This window comes from Neofelis nebulosa, chromosome 8 (assembly GCF_028018385.1).
Source record: "Neofelis nebulosa isolate mNeoNeb1 chromosome 8, mNeoNeb1.pri, whole genome shotgun sequence".
NCBI lineage: Eukaryota > Metazoa > Chordata > Mammalia > Carnivora > Felidae > Neofelis > Neofelis nebulosa.
In genome coordinates this window covers 122,753,511-122,770,709 of record NC_080789.1, presented here as the reverse complement: position 1 = coordinate 122,770,709, position 17,199 = coordinate 122,753,511, and the positions used below count along the sequence as shown (strand labels likewise).

The following is a 17,199-nucleotide window of genomic DNA, read 5'->3' as shown; positions in this document are numbered from 1 at the left end:
TTAGTATTTAGAGAAATTTATAAAAGACAAATTCCTTAAAAAAAATTGTTTTTAAATGTTTATTTTTGAAGGAAAGAGACAGAGCGTGAGCGGGGGAGGGACAGGGAGAGAGACACACAGAATTCAAAGCAGGCTACAGGTTCCGAGCTGTCAGCACAGAGCCTGATGCGGGGCTCGAACCCATGAGCCATGATGAGATCACGACTTAAGCTGAAGTTGGGCACTTAACCAACTGAGCCACGCAGGCGCCCCATATAGACAAATTTCTAATTACAAACTATGAGCTAGTTGTTTGTAAGTTGCTATAAATTTATTCTTTACATATGTGTTCATAATTTCCATTGTCCAGGCCTTTAGAATATATATGTACTTTTTGGAGCACCTGAGTGGCTCAATTGGTTAAGCGTCCGACTTCGGTTCAGGTCATGATCTCTCAGTTTGTGAGTTCGAGCCCTGTGTTGGGCTCTGTGCTGATAGCTCGGAGCCTGGAGCCTGCTTCAGATTCTGTGTGTGTGTCTCTCTCTGCCCCTCCTCCACTTGCATTCCATCTCTCTCTCTCTCTCTCTCTCTCTCTCTCTCTCTCTCTCTCTCTCTCTCTCTCTCTCAAAAATAAATATTAAACAAGAGTTAAAAAAATATATACACACTTTTTAAGTATTTTCTGTAAGCTGTACATCAGAGTACAGCCTCAGTTATTTTTAAAAATATATAATGGCTCAGCGCAGTCACCATTATAATTAGATCAGGTATTAGAATAAACAACAGACAGTTCAGCACAGAAAACCAGTGGTGTGATTAGTGGTATCATGTTTGAAAATGAAAGTTAACTATGTGGTGAACCTCTCAACCTGAATAAGGGGAGTTTGACTAATTTGGGAGAGTTTTTTGTAGCTCATTTCACTAGCCCTGGTGAGATAGGCAGCATAACAGGGGTGTGGGGTTAGAGAGGGTGAAAGGATAAATGAGAGAATGGTTCTTGTAAATAGTTTCATCTCTTTTAATTAAGTGTAGCCATATGCTGTTGATAGCTTTCTATCCTTGGACAAAGTCTCACATGAACATTTCCAGTGTGCGTTTTTCTTTTCTTTCTTTATAAAAGTCTGTTTTAATTACTCTCTGGTTAATTCCAGGCTGAATTAAGCAAAAATCTCATTTCTTCTCATTCATTATGTTTGTGGTTTTGGGGGTTGGCATTAGGGAGGTAGATGGGGGAAGTGGTGGTGAAGAGAAATTTATAGCTAGAGGGAAAATTCCACTTAACATATGACTCAACTGAAGAACAAAGAAATCATAGTTGCAAGTAATCCAGGATTCAGTCCAATTAAAATCCTTACTGTTTATCCTCTTTCCATGTTCAGTAAGATGGGTCTCTTATAAATATGATCATCTAGTTAGACTCCAATGCTGCATGCTGAGACAACTGCATCTATGATTCTGTCCGGCAGTAAATGCTTTCTGCCTTCAAGCTGAAGCTTATTTAGCCTGGCTTATCTGTGCTGCTGTAGCAACCATCAGTCTCCAGGCAACTGAGGCACATTGACCTCTCAGTTGAACTGAGTGCAGAACTACTTCAATTTAGCTGCCTGAGACCATAGTATTGGTATTGAATGTGCAAAATGTGAATTTTCTAGGCAATGTGTGAGGGAAAGGGTACAAAAATATTTAGAATAAAGGGGACGTTTAGCTAGGACTCGGGCAAATTGGGATGTACTTGGTGATTGAATCCTCTCTTCAAATTGACAAGTTTATTTCTGGTTAACTTTTATATGGGCCCTGTTTGTTTTCAAATTGCACAATTCATTGTGTTTAGGTAATCAAATCGTAGTCTGTTATTTAGGGTTTCTTTACAGGTAGCTGATTAGCAATGCTGTAAGTGGGTTAATTAAAATTACCGATATTTAAAACGTGATTATGGAAGTCTTGTTACAATTGTAACATCACACTAGCAAGCAAGTATTTTAGAAAATATAAACAGATAATGGAAATGTTAAATTTGAATAATGCCCTGCTCCCCCTGCCCCCCCCCCCCCCCATCCCCCCTGCCAAATTTAATGAAGGTAGTAGTTTTTAGTGACTGGCCTGGTGCCAGCAGGATAAAAATCCAGGGGTCATTCTTGATCTTTCTGGCCTCGGTTTTTTAAGTAAGATAGACAGGCCTCTTGTTTGGCTTATTTGCTGTCTTAAGAATTGTTCCTTGGAAAGTGGTCAGGGAGGTAAGATCAGGAAGAGCTTAATAGAAATTAAAAACTGAGAATAGAATTGTGCCTTAATGGGGGAAAAAGGAGACACTTGTAAAATTGTAGGGGAAAACGTGATGCTTAGCAGCCCTAATTTGAAAACACCTTTTAAAAATGTTTGATCAGCTAGTTTTATATTCTTCAGTGTTAAATCCTTTTATTTATTTGTTTTTAGAGTAATTATTCTTTCAGATAACAATATAGTTAATAGTTTTAACATTATTGGAAGATAGAACTACTGTTCATATGATCTATTTTAAATGATGTGCTCTGCCCTTGTTGTATCATGAGTAGAGGTATAAATTAGTTTCTGTAGGTGTGTCATTAATTTTTCATTTTGCCTTTCAAATTCCACTCTGTCTCCTAGTTCTACATTCATTCTGTTTGTCTTTTGGGAAAATTCAAGTGCTTTTGTTTGAAGGATGATTCCTTTAATAAACAAATTTTAAGACTGAATGTAATGAAAAGTAGTTGTATTTTCTGCATTCTGGGTTTTGCTTTTGGGCACACACTTCATACATATAATCCTGGTTTCTTGTTAACTCTGTATTTACTATCATAAACAATAAATTTAAATAATTTTAGATGAAGGAACTTTCAAGCTTTATTAATGTGATACTTAGTAAATGCAGGTGTTTAAGTATTTTTAAGGTACAGTTAATTTAAGGACTAATATTTCGCACATTTCTGTGAGACTTTTATTTCAGGCAGCTTTGAATACTTTGTTTTCCAATATGATAACTTTGTGGGGTGTGTGTGTGTGTGTGTGTGTGTGTGTGTGTGTGTGTTGTCTTAGATGTAGTCCTCAATTTCCTTTCAGATGATGTCTGTCTGATATGACATTTCCATTCTGTTTGAGAAAATGGCTCAGTTTCCCAGGCAGATAGACGTGACTTCAGAAGATCTCTGACTTGATTGGTCAGAATGAAAGTTTCACCTTTTATATTTTAAATAGTTTCATAATGACTTGTAATTTTAAGGACATTAACATTCTGAGCAAAATAAGTTTTTATAAGTGCTTTGTGATGTCGCTTGCCATTGGGCGATGTACAGGTTCAGTAACCGTGCAGCGTTGGTTGTCTGGGAAGTGGGGGAACTAAGTTTGGAAGCCAGGCAGTCTGCCTCTGGAGGCTGCTGTCTGGTTTACTGAATCCCTCCCTCCCATAAAAATGAATTTCCAAGCGATGTGCCTCTGTGTCAAGAGGTATCTCTTTGAAAAACATTGTTAGGAATGTTACTGTGTCCATTTGTGTGCCATAATGCCAAACAGCAGAAATTTGAGTCAGAAATCCATGGTTCCAGGAGCTTTCCTACTCACGAGTATAACTATGGGCAGGGCTTTTTAAATTTGTGGGTGTCAGTTTTTCTCATGTGTAAAATAAAATACTTTAAATACCTGTCCTACCGGCTATAGGGACAGGTATATTATGAAGTTCAAATGAGAATACTTTCTAGACCATAAAGTACTTTGGAATTAAAGGTTATTACACTGATGTTACAATTTTTATAGGACTTAATTTTGGCTGTTACAGAAACAGCCTGTTTACCAGTGAGATAAATTGTACAGAAGCACTTCCCTTACTAAAAATAGTATTAAAAATTTTTGTTAAGATTTATAATTCCATGTTAACATAGGTATATGAATTTTAGTCATTTTAGGTTCAGCTGTTGACTGAGGTTTTTCCAGTTCTTAAATTATTTCAATAGCTGCTTTAGTCCTTGGGGACTACATTTTTTCCCCTAAAGTTGGGTGATGTATTGATTAGGTATTAACCAATTAGGAAACCTGCTTAGAGTTGGTTGGTTATTCTACCATCCTGTTGTCCAATCATGAGTGTTCAGTGATGGTTTGACTATAATTTAATCCCTCCCACTACTTTATAGAAACTCAATTGTGGGGCATTTCAGTATTAGCCTAAACAATGGTTTTGAATACGTTAAGCTCCTAACAATTAGGGAGCAGTTTGAGGCATTGAATAATGTGGAATGATGCAATTGAACCTGACAGCTTTAACAGTCAGCCTACTCATGGGACCTGAAAGTTGTTCACACTTGGTTTCATCTCTCATCACACGCTGAGTATTAAAGCCTTACTGGTGGGAGCTGACACAGAAATGGGGTCTGTTATCAGAATATGTTTCATAGTGCAAAGTTTGAATTGAGTTGGAGAATATCTGAAACTTTCCGTTGTTCTCTCATTTTTCCTGGAAACTTTTCTGGTCAAATTGTGTTTGCAAATTGAAAAGATGTATAAATTATCATTAAAATATTTGAATTTTATTATATTTGCAGTATTGCTATACTATTAAAAAATTTTTTTTAATATTTATTATTATTTTTTTTTAATTTTTTTTTTCAATGTTTTTTATTTATTTTTGGGACAGAGAGAGACAGAGCATGAACGGGGGAGGGTCAGAGAGAGAGGGAGACACAGAATCGGAAACGGGCTCCAGGCTCCGAGCCATCAGCCCAGAGCCTGACGCGGGGCTCAAACTACGGACCACGAGATCGTGACCTGGCTGAAGTCGGACGCTTAACCGACTGCGCCACCCAGGCGCCCCAATGTTTATTATTTTTGAGAGAGAGAGAGAGAGAGCAAGCAGGGAAGGGGCAGAGAGAGAGGGAGGCACAGAATCGAAAACAGGCTCCAGGCTCTGAGCTGTCAGCACAGAGCCCGATGTGGGTCTCAGACTCACAGACCACGAGATCATGACCTGAGCTGTAGTCAGCTGCCCAACCCACTGAGCCACCCAGGCACCCCTGCACTATTGCTATATTATTAACAAAGAATACATAGATTACAATATCATTGCATAATGAGACATTTACACCATCTAGTTTTTCTTAAGGAAATATGTTTTAATCTTTGAAGTCTAGCCATGTTAGTATCAAAATATAATTGATATATTCTCTAATGAAGTTAATGGAAAAATGGAAGCCGTAATAGCTTATGAAAATGATTTTTAAAATAACAAGTTAAAGTTTGCTTACCATGTTCCACGGATTCTTTATAAGCCCTGTATACTAACTCAGTTAATTCTCACAGTATTCTTATGAGGGTGGGTACTCTTATTATCTCCGTGCTTCCAAATGGAAATTGAGGACAGAGAGGTTCTAGTACCTTACCCTCGGTGAGAAAGCTTGATTTATGGCAGATATAGTGATAAAAGTATTCTCTTCTAAGGATGTATATATGAGATAGAAATTTTTAAAAGTAATATTCAATTTAGTGAATCTGACAAGATTTTGAAAGAATATATTTTATATCATGTCAGGGTTGGAATGCTTGAAGAACCTCTGCCGTGTTTTGAGCTTGTTTGAATCATGTGATTTTAATGTTTATTGACAGGTTAATTGTGCATTTAAAAAAGCTTACTATAACCCTTTCCTGTATGATCAAAGTATAAAGTTTCATATCCACCTCTAGGTATTGCTATGATACTTTCCAAAAGTGAAGTTTTTATAGGTTCTGTTCTCTCAAACCGAATTTTTGTTGTTTATTCTGTATCATTCTGCCTTTACCAACATTTGGGAGGAAAAAAGCCCTAACAAAACAGCATCCATTTTTGTCTGATATTCAAATAATTGAGTAGGCTGTCTGATTTTTTCCTTCATAATCTGAGTCTTTTAGAAGGAGCCAAGTGCCTAGGAATTGGGTAGTGTTGCTTTGCAGCTAGAGTTCTTTTAAAATTTCTCTGTGGTCATAAGCAGACATTTGAAATATAGGAGGTGAACTGTTAACAGCAGGGGAAATTTCAAGCTGAAATGTCATTTTAATCTTGTTAATATTTTAATATGGTCCGTGAGTCTACTTATGAAACAGTAAATTTCTTTGATTTGCTTTGAGTTGGAATACTGCCTTGGTAGAGACCTGTGTGTCTTTCTAGGTGTTTTAGTATAACTTATTCTAAATTTGCTTAGGGTTCTTTGACTCAGGCACCTAAACATACTCTTTTTTTTTTTTTTTTTTTTCAAAGTAGCTTGAATTTACCTCAATAATTATTCAATTTATTCTTCCTCTACTTGCCTTTGGGTCCACCTGGTAAAATACCTCTCTTCCTGAGGCTTTATTACTAGAGTATTAGAATATGTGTTCTATAACATCTTGGGTGGAAGTGGTTCCTTTCAATTAATCTTGGGGAGGGAACAAAAACTCTGAGGTATCATATATTGGAAATGAAAGCAGAAGTTTATTACGGCGAGACACCTGGCTGGCTCAGTGGGTTAAGCCTCAGACTCTTGGTTTCAACTCAGGTCATGATCTCATGGTTCGTCAGATCAAGCCCCATGTCGAGTTGGGGAACACAGAGTCGGCATGGGATTCTCTATCTCTCTCCCTCTCTGCCCCTCCTTCCCGTTCCCTCCCCCCTCTCAAAATAAACGAACTTAAAAAAAAAAGCTTATTATGGCAATATGAACTTAAAATATTTACTAAATACTTTTATCTTGATCTAATCTAACCTATTTTGATTAACACTGTGTTGATTAGATGATATGATTTCAGCGAGACACTATTAACTAGTTTGTCTTATCATTGTTTTAACTTCTAATTTTGTTTTTGTTTTATTTTAAGTTTACCTATTTTGAGAGAGAGAGAGAGAGAGAGAGCGCGTGCAAGCGTGAGCAAAGGAGGGGCAGAGAGAGGGAGAGAGAGAATCCCAAGCGGTCTCAGTGCTGTCAGTGCAGAGATCATGACCTGAGCTGAGACCAAGAGTAGGTCACTTAACTGACTGAGCCATCCAAGCATGCCTTAACTTCTTACTTCGAAATAATTATAGATGTACAGTATATAGAAAAGTTGCAAAAGTAGTAGAGTTCACATATATCTTAGATTTCCTTCCTTCGGCCTCCCCAGAGTTAACAACTATTCTTATAGTGCCAGTAGATTCAAGGAGGATATCTGTCCCTAGTAGCCCTTCCGCTTACTTGGGCAAGATAAAATTGGGTAGTTCTCTCCAAAAAGAATTGCCTGTCTTTTATACCAGGTCTCCTGAAGCAGACTTCTGGTGTGTGAATCATTGGCTTTTGATGCTCTTTTAAAAATTCCCATCTGACATACGCTGTGGGAGAAGTATGTGTATGTTGTTTTCTTTATTCCAGATTTCTTTTACAATGAAAGCTTTCAAGTGCCCTTTTTGTTTCTTTACCAGTGTTTCTTTAGGTTCACATGAACTTCCTTCTGTCCTCCAGAATCTTAGTGCTTTCACTTGTTAAAGACAACAGAAAATTTTGAGTCTACAAAATGTCCAACATTATATGTATGCTCTCCTAAGTAAGTTGCCCCTGCCCACCTCACTTACCCTTCGTATTGCTACTAAGTTGTAGAATCTTTTCACTAAACTGATGAGGGTTTCTTGGCCCAGAGGTGGCAACAAGCTTATCATGGGTTCCCAACATTAACCATTCTAAACATCATTTCAGAAGTATTGGCTAAGCAGTGTCAGACATTTGTGGATTCATAACTCTTGTTACCGCTTAAAATGACGTTAATGACTTGAGTTTTAATGTAGAGTGGTTTAGATGTTTTAATATACCATAAAATGCCTCCTGATAATATTAATAACTTTTAATCTCATTCCAAAGTTTCTGGTTCCAATAAATGCAATAATTCTTTAAAAACACACTACCAGGTAATTTTTACTCATTCAGGGAATTTGGGAAATTGATCATTTAGGGAAATGGGAAATGTATTCCCATTTTAGGTTTTTATTTTATTAACTTTACTTTTGTCTGCCACCTTTGTAAAATACCTACTTTCTTCTTTTGGAATTATGCTAAAGATGATTTATCTTCTTCTTGATGATAGCCATTATGCAAATCAGTTATTATGCAGTACTGCTCTGCATTTTGATCCTGTAGTATGGTGGGCCTAATGTGTGATAGAGACACTAAGATAATTTGAAGACTGCATCAAAAAATTTGAAGCTAATAAGGATAAATATAAAGCCCTTGCAGGAAGAATTCTTCCTGAAAAAGGGTATTTCTGATTGGAGTAGGATCTTTTGATTCTTATCAAGAGACTAAGGCAGCTCATAAAACTGATAACCCAACTGGTGTAACGTTAGTTAAATTTCAACCGTTGCGATGACTGCACGAAGCAGGAGAGCCAGAAGGCTGAGATGCAGGTTTAAGGCATCTAGACGTCCATGTTCTTCGAGCGCCGCCTCACTCCTCTTTTTCTCTTTCTTCTCCTCCTGTCAGCTGTTGATTCCTGCTGCCAGCAGATGTCTCAAGAAATGACTTTTCTTCCTCTTTCTAGTGAATTTTCCACTTTCTAGTCTTTTATATGCTTAGTTGATCTTTTTAGAATTGTATCTAGAGTAAGAGCAAATCGGCTCTACACAGGATATTTTTAAGTGTAAGGTACCTGAGATGTTAACATATGGGACTAGTAACATCTGTACTTTTCTGTTTGTCTCTTTGGTGGTTTTTCTTACCCTAAGTTATTTTATGAGTAACCAAGAGGTAAAAAAGCAAAAAAACACCTAGCTATATTTCCATTTATGAATTGTATATTTTAGTATGCTGCACTACTAAATACCTGGTAAGCATCTAGTATGATCTTGAGGTTAAAATTATGACTTACCTTTTCCTGAGGGCTGATTGATTGTTAAGCAAGACTTTATGGTATAAATTTATTGGCTTTGTATACACATCTTTAATAAGAAGAAAAATGAAACCCAGAAATTGACCAATTAAACTTAGACATTGAAGAATGAACTAGGAAATAACACCCTTTGAAACAGTGGAAAGCAAGGACAGGATTCTATCTCACAGACTACTTCTGTGAATGGTCAAGTCCAGTTTTCATGCCCAGTAAGTTGGCCAGAAGCCATATATAATGTCAGGGTCTGAATCTTCCCAGAAACCCAGTTTATTTTCTGTAATATTTTGCTTTTTATAACTACTGTGTCGACATGTCTTGGTCTCCTGTGTGTAGTTAGTTGTACGTGGTAGAACATCCCACATCTTTTGTCCTACGATTGCTTCGCCTCTTTATATTCGAATTGCTTCAAGCCTTTGAAATTCTTTTCCAGAATTCTGTTATGAAATAACTATACAATAATTTCATTTTATAAAAGGTTAAGTTTGATCTCATTCATGAAAAAGAATAAGAAGTCTGCTTTAAATCTATGGTTATGTTAAATCTGAAAAGTATTGAGGCTAGGAATAGCCTTCTTAGAGTAACAGTATTTTGTGTACAGGAGATTTGCTCCCAGAATGCCACATTTTAAGGTTATAATATTCTTAGAAAGTGGGAGAAAGTATTCACATCAAAGAAGGCATTTTTATTACATTGGATTACGCAAGACTTTGGCCAGCCTCCGTAGCGTCATCTGTTTAAGGGTTCATTTTCCCTTGTTTGGCACAAGGCCCAGTAGAGGCCCTCAGAATTGTGGTTAGCAACATGAATGAATTACAAACTTTGGACCAGCTCTTCAGTTAGTGGAGCTGGCTTCCTGCCAAAAAGACAGTGCCTTATATGGGGTCAGGGCAAAGCTGTGATTCGTTGAGCTCTGCATTGTATAGAAAACATACTTGTGATGCCTGTTTGCTTTCTTTTAAAATAAAAACAAAACAAAACAGAAAAAGCAGCAGGCTTCCAAGTCTATCAAAATAGGAAGTAACAGAATAGTGTGCAGGTTTTACTAATGACAGTTAAGCAATGGAAATATAGCTCTGTGTAGTTAAAATACTAAAAGTAGAAATTGGCCCTTTTGACCTCCTTAGCCAGCCTGTGATGTAAGGGACTGAAGCATTTGTTAGACATCTGTTGTCTACCTGCCTTTATTTTGTAAATGGTTTAATAAGATTAAATAATTAGTCATATGTTCACATGGTTACCATGCCACTGGGTTTTGTTAGTGACTAGATACTTTGAAATTAAAGTTAGCGTAGTTTACTTTGAATGTGCCAGTCTTTGTTTTTTTTTATTTGGAATTATTTCAAAAAAGTTGAAATGTTGGAGTGGTAAAACAAGAAAGAATAAAATTTGCTCTTTAGAAAGTCAGGAATGTTTGCTTATATTCTTAGGTTAGAGAAAACAGTTGCTAGGTCTATTAGGAAAAGCGTGAAGATATTTTCTAATATCATTCATTTATTTTTGTAATTCTTTTCATTTAGGCAAATACCCTATCTGGATCTTCTCTTAGTCAGGCACCATCTCATATGTATGGCAATAGATTAAATCCAAATTCATCAATGGCAGCTCTTATAGTTCAGTCTGAAAACAGTCAAACAGGTAAGTTTTCAAGAATTTTTCAGCTCTCCCCCAGTGTAAATCCCCCCCCCCCCCCATCCCTGCCTTTGGCTCATTTTCTTTGAAAAGTCTAAAGGTGTGGTTAATACAGGATTGTGCCCACCCCCCACCCCCCACCCCCAACCAAAAGAGTCACAGTTGGAAGTAAATAGTGTGCGGTGCTGCAAAATAGTGATGTGCTTTTTTTACTGTCTGAAATGTAAATGTTTAAGCAGAGCCATCAGCAGGCAGGAATGCAACAATGTCTCCTGTGACTTTTGTGATTGATGTGTTCAGTTCTCAGTTCTGTGCAATGAAAGTAACATAACACTGGGCTTTTCTGTGAATAGCCTAAACCTTTATTTGCATAATTCATGAAATTGCATTACACAAACTTGGTTAAAAAAAAATCCTGTTAGAGAATTTCTACAGTGTTTAGTAATCCTGTGAATTTTTACCAGTTGACATTTTGTAGCATTTGCCTCTTGTACTGTTTTAATGAGCCACTGGATTTGCTTTGTTTCATTCCATCCTTAAGGATTTGTTGACATGTCCAAGTAGTCATGCCTGTTTGGGGGAAGGGAATGGGTTTAGCAGTTCACCAAGAACGGATCGGTCATGTCTTTACCCTTTCAGGTCAGAGGTTACCTGACTCAGAATAAGGGGAGGACAACCTTGAAAGACGCCAGATAGGGTGATTTTATAAGGAACTGACTGTAGGGGAGATACAGGTTACTTGTCAAGCAGAGATATTTGGTGTCACCTAAGAATTATTTTGAAGAAATTAATTTTTTCCTTTTAAGTCCAGAATGCTATCTTCCTACTTGTTTTTGTCAATTTAAATATTTAGTGTTATATTTAACTTTATTCTTGGTGTGAGGATCCATGTAATATGTGTAGTTTTAGTTATGGTGTGTGGCTTTATGTCGTACACTATGTATTTTATGACTTGTCTTGGGATGCAAAGTGTTAAAAAATACAAAGCATAAGGATTTGCTGTGATAAGCATACAGATTAGCTGTCCACAGCTGTGATTCATTACTTTAACCGTAGAAATTAAAAGTGGCTGAGGGGAGGGTACTGCAAATGCAAACCACGCTTCTGTGCTGTAAAATTGAAAGGAATGAAAGAACGGAACATAATCCATGGCCTTCTACACCCACAAAAACGTGTAGGGACAACGCCTTACATGCCACAGTTCAGCAATTCTGAACTAGCAACATACTAGATCTACTTTCAGAGTAACTGCAAAGCAGTGGTAAAGGTTTTATGTACGTTTTAGGGAAAATCAGGGCAAGAGCTTAAAACCTCTTATCTAGTGAGAGTCACTTTATCAGCTATGAAATATTTACACTGCAGATCAAGATCTCGGAGACAATGGCCGCAGCCTTGCTGGCAGAGGAAGCTCACCCCGAGGAAGTCTCTCACCGCGGTAAGCGCTGTTTACTCTGCAGAGGCGAGGCAAAGGAGACGTTTGGAGATTTGGAAACTACTTTATCTCCTATCAGAGCACACATTTGTGAGGCTGTAAAAGCATTCTGTAGATAAGAAGCATGTCTGGACAGTCAAGAAAAATGATTCTCAATTAATTTGAATATTAATTTAAACACATGGTTAGACTTTAAGCTTTTAGAAGGACCTACCTTTTCTTAGATTTCCAGTCAATTTGAACTCTCTTGTTTTTATCATTTGTACATTTAGCGACTGGTACTGTTAAATACGTTAATTTGGCTAATTCTTTTTGGTTATGAAATAGTCTTTAAAACCTCTTGAAGCTACCGACTCCAGGCTTTCAACTTAGGGTTCCAGTTTCAGCTATGTTGTAGGCAGTGCACTTGAACCCTTCCATCTCTGGTTCCTAGTTCTTGGGGCTCATTTCTGAATTCCCTCTACTTCTCGGGGCTCCTGGGTAGCTCAGTCGGAAGAGCATGGGACTCTAGATCTTGGGGTCGTAAGTTCGAGCCCTACATTTGGTGTAGAGATTCCTAAAAAAAATAAACTAAATAAAATAACGTAAAATCCCTCTAGTTCCTAAAATTGTTTGAATCAAAGTATAATAAATGTTTTACATCGTTCTGTAAAATTGTCTTAGATATTATCTGAACGAACTTAGGTGCCTTAAATATCTCTGATAGGAGATAAAGAAGTTAGCAGGACACTCTTAGCAAAGTTCTACTGAAATGGTTGAATTTCTCTGAGCACAGTCTAAGTGCCCACATCTTCTGTTCTCAGTGGGGAGAATGGCAGAAGGGAATATTGTGCCAGCTTATGGAAAACAGTCGAACTTGAGGCCCTAGCTCTCTTTTTATTAATTATATACGACTTTTAACTTCTATACCTTCTTCTAGTTTGTTTGCTCTCTGCTGTCTAATTTTGTAAACTGTGCCTCAAGCATGGTTAGACTGGGTGAGAAGGGAGAACAGAAGGAGGGAAAAGCCCATTCTGGAGTCTTTTTTTTTTTCAACTATGCAAACTTAAAAATTCTATTAAAAATTAAATTTTTCATGCGATGATACTGTTAGTATCTGTTGTTGTATTGCTGATATATTGGTAATGTCTATTAAGGAACATCTTTATCAGTAGATTAGTTCAGCAACGTCGAATTTTGCTATTTTCTAGTGGTACCACTAGGTGTGTCTTTTCCTATAAAATTCTTGGATGACCTAAAAGGAGTAGTATTTTTCATAATTGAGCACTATAGGAAATGAAATATTTCTTCTTTTGAAACTAGGAATCAGAAGCACACAATGATAACATCAACCGACTAATTTGTAATTTTATGCTGTGATTACTTCTGTACTATTCTATTATTCTTCTTTTCAAAGTAGAAAACTAGGCGGACTTTTGCTCGTGTGTTTAGTGGAGGAAGCATGTCCATGTTCCCCTCTTAAAATATCCTAGAAACTACCCAGAATTTCTGCGAGATCCCTTAGTGCTATTTTGCTTAGCACAATAGTTCTCAGGTTTTCATTAGCTAAATGGAATTTCCAACAATAAATCATACTAAATTATTTTTAGCATATATTTTCAACTTTATATTATCCTTTAAAAATCAGCCTGACATGTAATAGCCTAAAGTATCGTGGCATAATGTATTATTTGAAGAGGGATGGTCAACTATATGTAGCATGTGATGTTTATGTGTAGAATAAAAAACCTCATTTGTCTAACTTGTTATTCGAAGAGATTTTTATAGAGAAGCATACTGAGGCAGTGGCAGAACACCGGTGGTTGTTAGAGACCTGAGTTGTGGCCCCAGCTCTGCCATTTACCGGCAGTGTGTCTTTGGACAAGTCACTAAAGCCCCATCTTGTTTCCTCCTGTAGAAATGGAACCAATAAGCCACGCTTTTGACTTCTCTCTCTCTCTCTCTCTCTCTCTCTCTCTCTCTCTCTCTCTCTCTCTGGGTTCTGACAATCATGTGAGATAATTACATGGAAACACTTTGGAAACTCCAAAGCCCTTTCCTAATATATTATGTTAGTGTAGAGGCTGGAGACCAGAAATGGGCATGCTTACCAATTTAAGACAAAAAGTGGACGAGAGAACATTATATATTTATCTTAATATAAGTAATATTTGCTTTGAAAGAGTTAAGTTATTACCATTTGAAGTACGGGTCTAAGACGTTTTAGAAAAATGTGTATAAAGGGCTCAAATAAAAATTTACTTTGGTCTTGCTAATGCTCCTTAATCCTGAAAATACTAGAAAATAAGTATTTTTTACTTTAAAACAAAGGGTTCCTTCAAAATCATTAAAAATTTCTTTTTACTGATATTTGAGATTCTGTTGATTGTGTATTAAAATGCTTTCTACATTATTATAATTGTAAGTGTTCCTCTGGTGTTTTGCATATTAAAGCAGAATTGTGGAACTCTTCTTTTCTGGCTAATTATTTTAAAGTTTTCTAATACTATCTTTCCCCCCTTTGTCTAAGGCTGTATCAAGTTCTTTTACAGCTTATTTCAGAGATTATTGGTGTTGTGTTTATGTGTTCTGGTGGTTTTTAATTACTGAGTCTAGCCAGCTATTCCTGTGATTTTTATAATTTGGGGAGGAAGAATGGTAATTACTCAATTTTAGGGTGGATAATGGTTTTATCATTCTTCCAGCATAGGCAGCCTAGAGTTAGAAAACTTGTACGGGAAACGGGCCAGCATAAGGTAAGAAGCGTAAATGCACTCTCTTTCTGTTTAACCTGAGAGTTAATATTTTCAACAGATCTCCTGTAAGCAGCTTACAGATTCGCTATGATCAACCAGTCAACAGCAGTTTGGAAAATCTGCCTCCAGTAGCAGCCAGCATAGAACAGCTTTTGGAGAGGCAGTGGAGTGAAGGACAGCAGTTTTTATTAGAACAGGGTACTCCTAGTGACAGTAAGTATTCTTTTCATGTCTTTACAGAAAGATAGATGGACAGACAGACAGATGGATGGGTGTAACAGACACACTTCATCAGGAGTAGCAGTGAAATTATGAAATATGTTTTCTGTAATATGGTGAGAAAGTATAGAGTGGTGGTTTAATAGGGATTCTACAGTTTTACTACTGGACTTCACTTTACCTGTTCTTAACAATATGATCTTGGGCAAATTTCTTGATGTCAGTATGCTTTAATCTCCCATCTGTAGAATGGGAATAATAATGTACCTATATCATAGTGTTGTTTTGAGGATTAAATGGCATAAAAAATGTGAAGACCATTGCCTAGCTCATAGTAAGCACTTATCTGTTGAGTGGTTATTACTCTTTTGAATTAGTTTAACGTTGGTACTTTGTTCTTACCAGTTTTCACATTTTACTAAAACACGTGAGTTGCATCTTCTCTTCACTTGTTGGGAGAAAACTTGCTTACCTCTAGAGAATTCATTTTTAAGAATGCATATAGTCGAGTATGGCAAGCTGTCTTCCTAATTTTACAATTTAGATGAGCAAGAATAACGACTGAAGTACATACAATTTTCATTCATTAAATGTCATTCACTTATTAAGTTGTATCATATATCTATATATCTATACCTATATATATATATATATATCTATACCTATATATATAAAGATATATATATATATATATATATATATATATATCTTTATATACATATTTAGTATTTCCAGTGTTAAGTATTATGGAGGGCCATGGGTGAAAAAAGCCAAAAAAGCAAAGTTCCTGTAAGTGGTAGGTAGCTGGAGAAGCTGGGATAGTGTTAAGGATATATATTTTGGGGAGAAAAAATAGATGGTTTTTTATCATTTGGGGATATAAACTTTTGCTGCTTTATTATATTAAAACAAAACATTTTGCTTCTTGTTAGTAGACAAGTGCCATAAATTGTTGTTTTTTGTTTTTTGTTTTTTGTTTGTTTTTTTGTGAATGGTGCCTTGACAAAAAATGCTAATTGTGAGGAAATTCATGCCGGGATAATCCTTTAAACATGATAGCTGGAGGACAGGTTTAGCTTAGTCTTATTGCATCTCATTTGGGTACACTAAGGGCTTCTTTGTGGGATTTTGAAGAGGAGGGATAAAAGTTAAATCCTTGGGAAATGACCACAGACGGCTGTACCAGTACAGTTGTGTCTTCGGAAGGCCCTGAGGGCATGTTAAACAAATACAACTTTTAATACGTACATAGAACTTTTAAAGCGTCCATCACCCTGGCATAACTACTCTGTGTTGTCAGTTGAGACGTCCGAGTTGTGGAAGGAATCGAAACTGTATTTGAGGTGACGAGGCCGGATGGAAACGGCCTCGTTTACAGACAGCACACGCCTTCCTGTGGGAGTTGGGATGTGGGCTGCGGTGCGCGCACACTGCTCCCTGCTGGGCAACGTGTGCAGCAGCAGGCTGGGCGGCTCGCCCTCGCTGGGCGGAACCGAGCAGCGTGCGCGCACTTGTGCTCTTGATATGGGATATTGGAGGGATTCTTTCCCATCTGAAGTACGATTTGAGTGAAAGATTGGGGCAGGCACTTCGACTTTGTGATTAGGTTTTTATTTTGGCGAGAATAACACGTTCTATCAGTTTTGTTTGAGAAATGGAAATTACCTGAACCAGGTGGGTGGATTTTTTTGATATGTGGCAACAAAGTTTCCGGAAGGTATTATCCAGGCCCACTATCCCTTTATGCTTACATACACACACATACATTATGCTGTATTTATTTATTTCCCAATTTATATCTACATAAAAATTTAGAAATAAAAGGAAATTTAGAAATAAAACCTAGTAATATAAAAGTGCTTTACAGAATTTCCGCTTTCCTATTTTAACTTATTTCTAAAGTTATTGACACTTAGGTCTGTAAAATACTTAGTCGTGTGTGGGAACTTGTCCTTATTAAAGCCATCCAAATGTTTGCTAGTTTTAGGAATGCTGAAGTCATTACATCAACTTCAAGTTGAAAATCGAAGATTAGAAGAACAGATTAAAAACTTGACAGCCAAAAAAGAACGTCTTCAGTTACTGAATGCACAGCTCTCAGTGCCTTTTCCAACAATAACGACAAATCCTAGCCCATCTCATCAAATGCATGCATTTTCAGCACAGAATGGTAAGTGTGAAATGTTTATTTTGTATCTAAGGGAAAGTAGGATAGACTCTCAGTATCTTTTTCATAATAAGTGAATAATAACTGGTTACCAGTTACATGAAGATGGTTAGGAGAAGGAATGATAGCTTATTCTCAGAGAACGTGAAGAATCTGTTAAGTGATCGACTTGA

At 36.9% G+C, this 17,199-nt stretch overlaps 1 protein-coding gene across 17 annotated transcripts in view; it reads left to right on the top strand.

Annotated features, from left to right (window-relative positions):
- MLLT10 (MLLT10 histone lysine methyltransferase DOT1L cofactor) overlaps window positions 1–17,199 on the top strand; it is a 237,435-nt gene that overhangs the window by 209,698 nt on the left and 10,538 nt on the right. For all 17 annotated transcript variants that reach the window (XM_058681732.1, XM_058681731.1, XM_058681737.1 and 14 more), the window contains 4 exons: window positions 10,362–10,479; window positions 11,836–11,908; window positions 14,699–14,853; window positions 16,841–17,029. In XM_058681732.1, coding sequence (XP_058537715.1) covers window positions 10,362–10,479; window positions 11,836–11,908; window positions 14,699–14,853; window positions 16,841–17,029 — 535 coding nt within the window. The remainder of the gene's footprint in view (window positions 1–10,361; window positions 10,480–11,835; window positions 11,909–14,698; window positions 14,854–16,840; window positions 17,030–17,199) is intronic.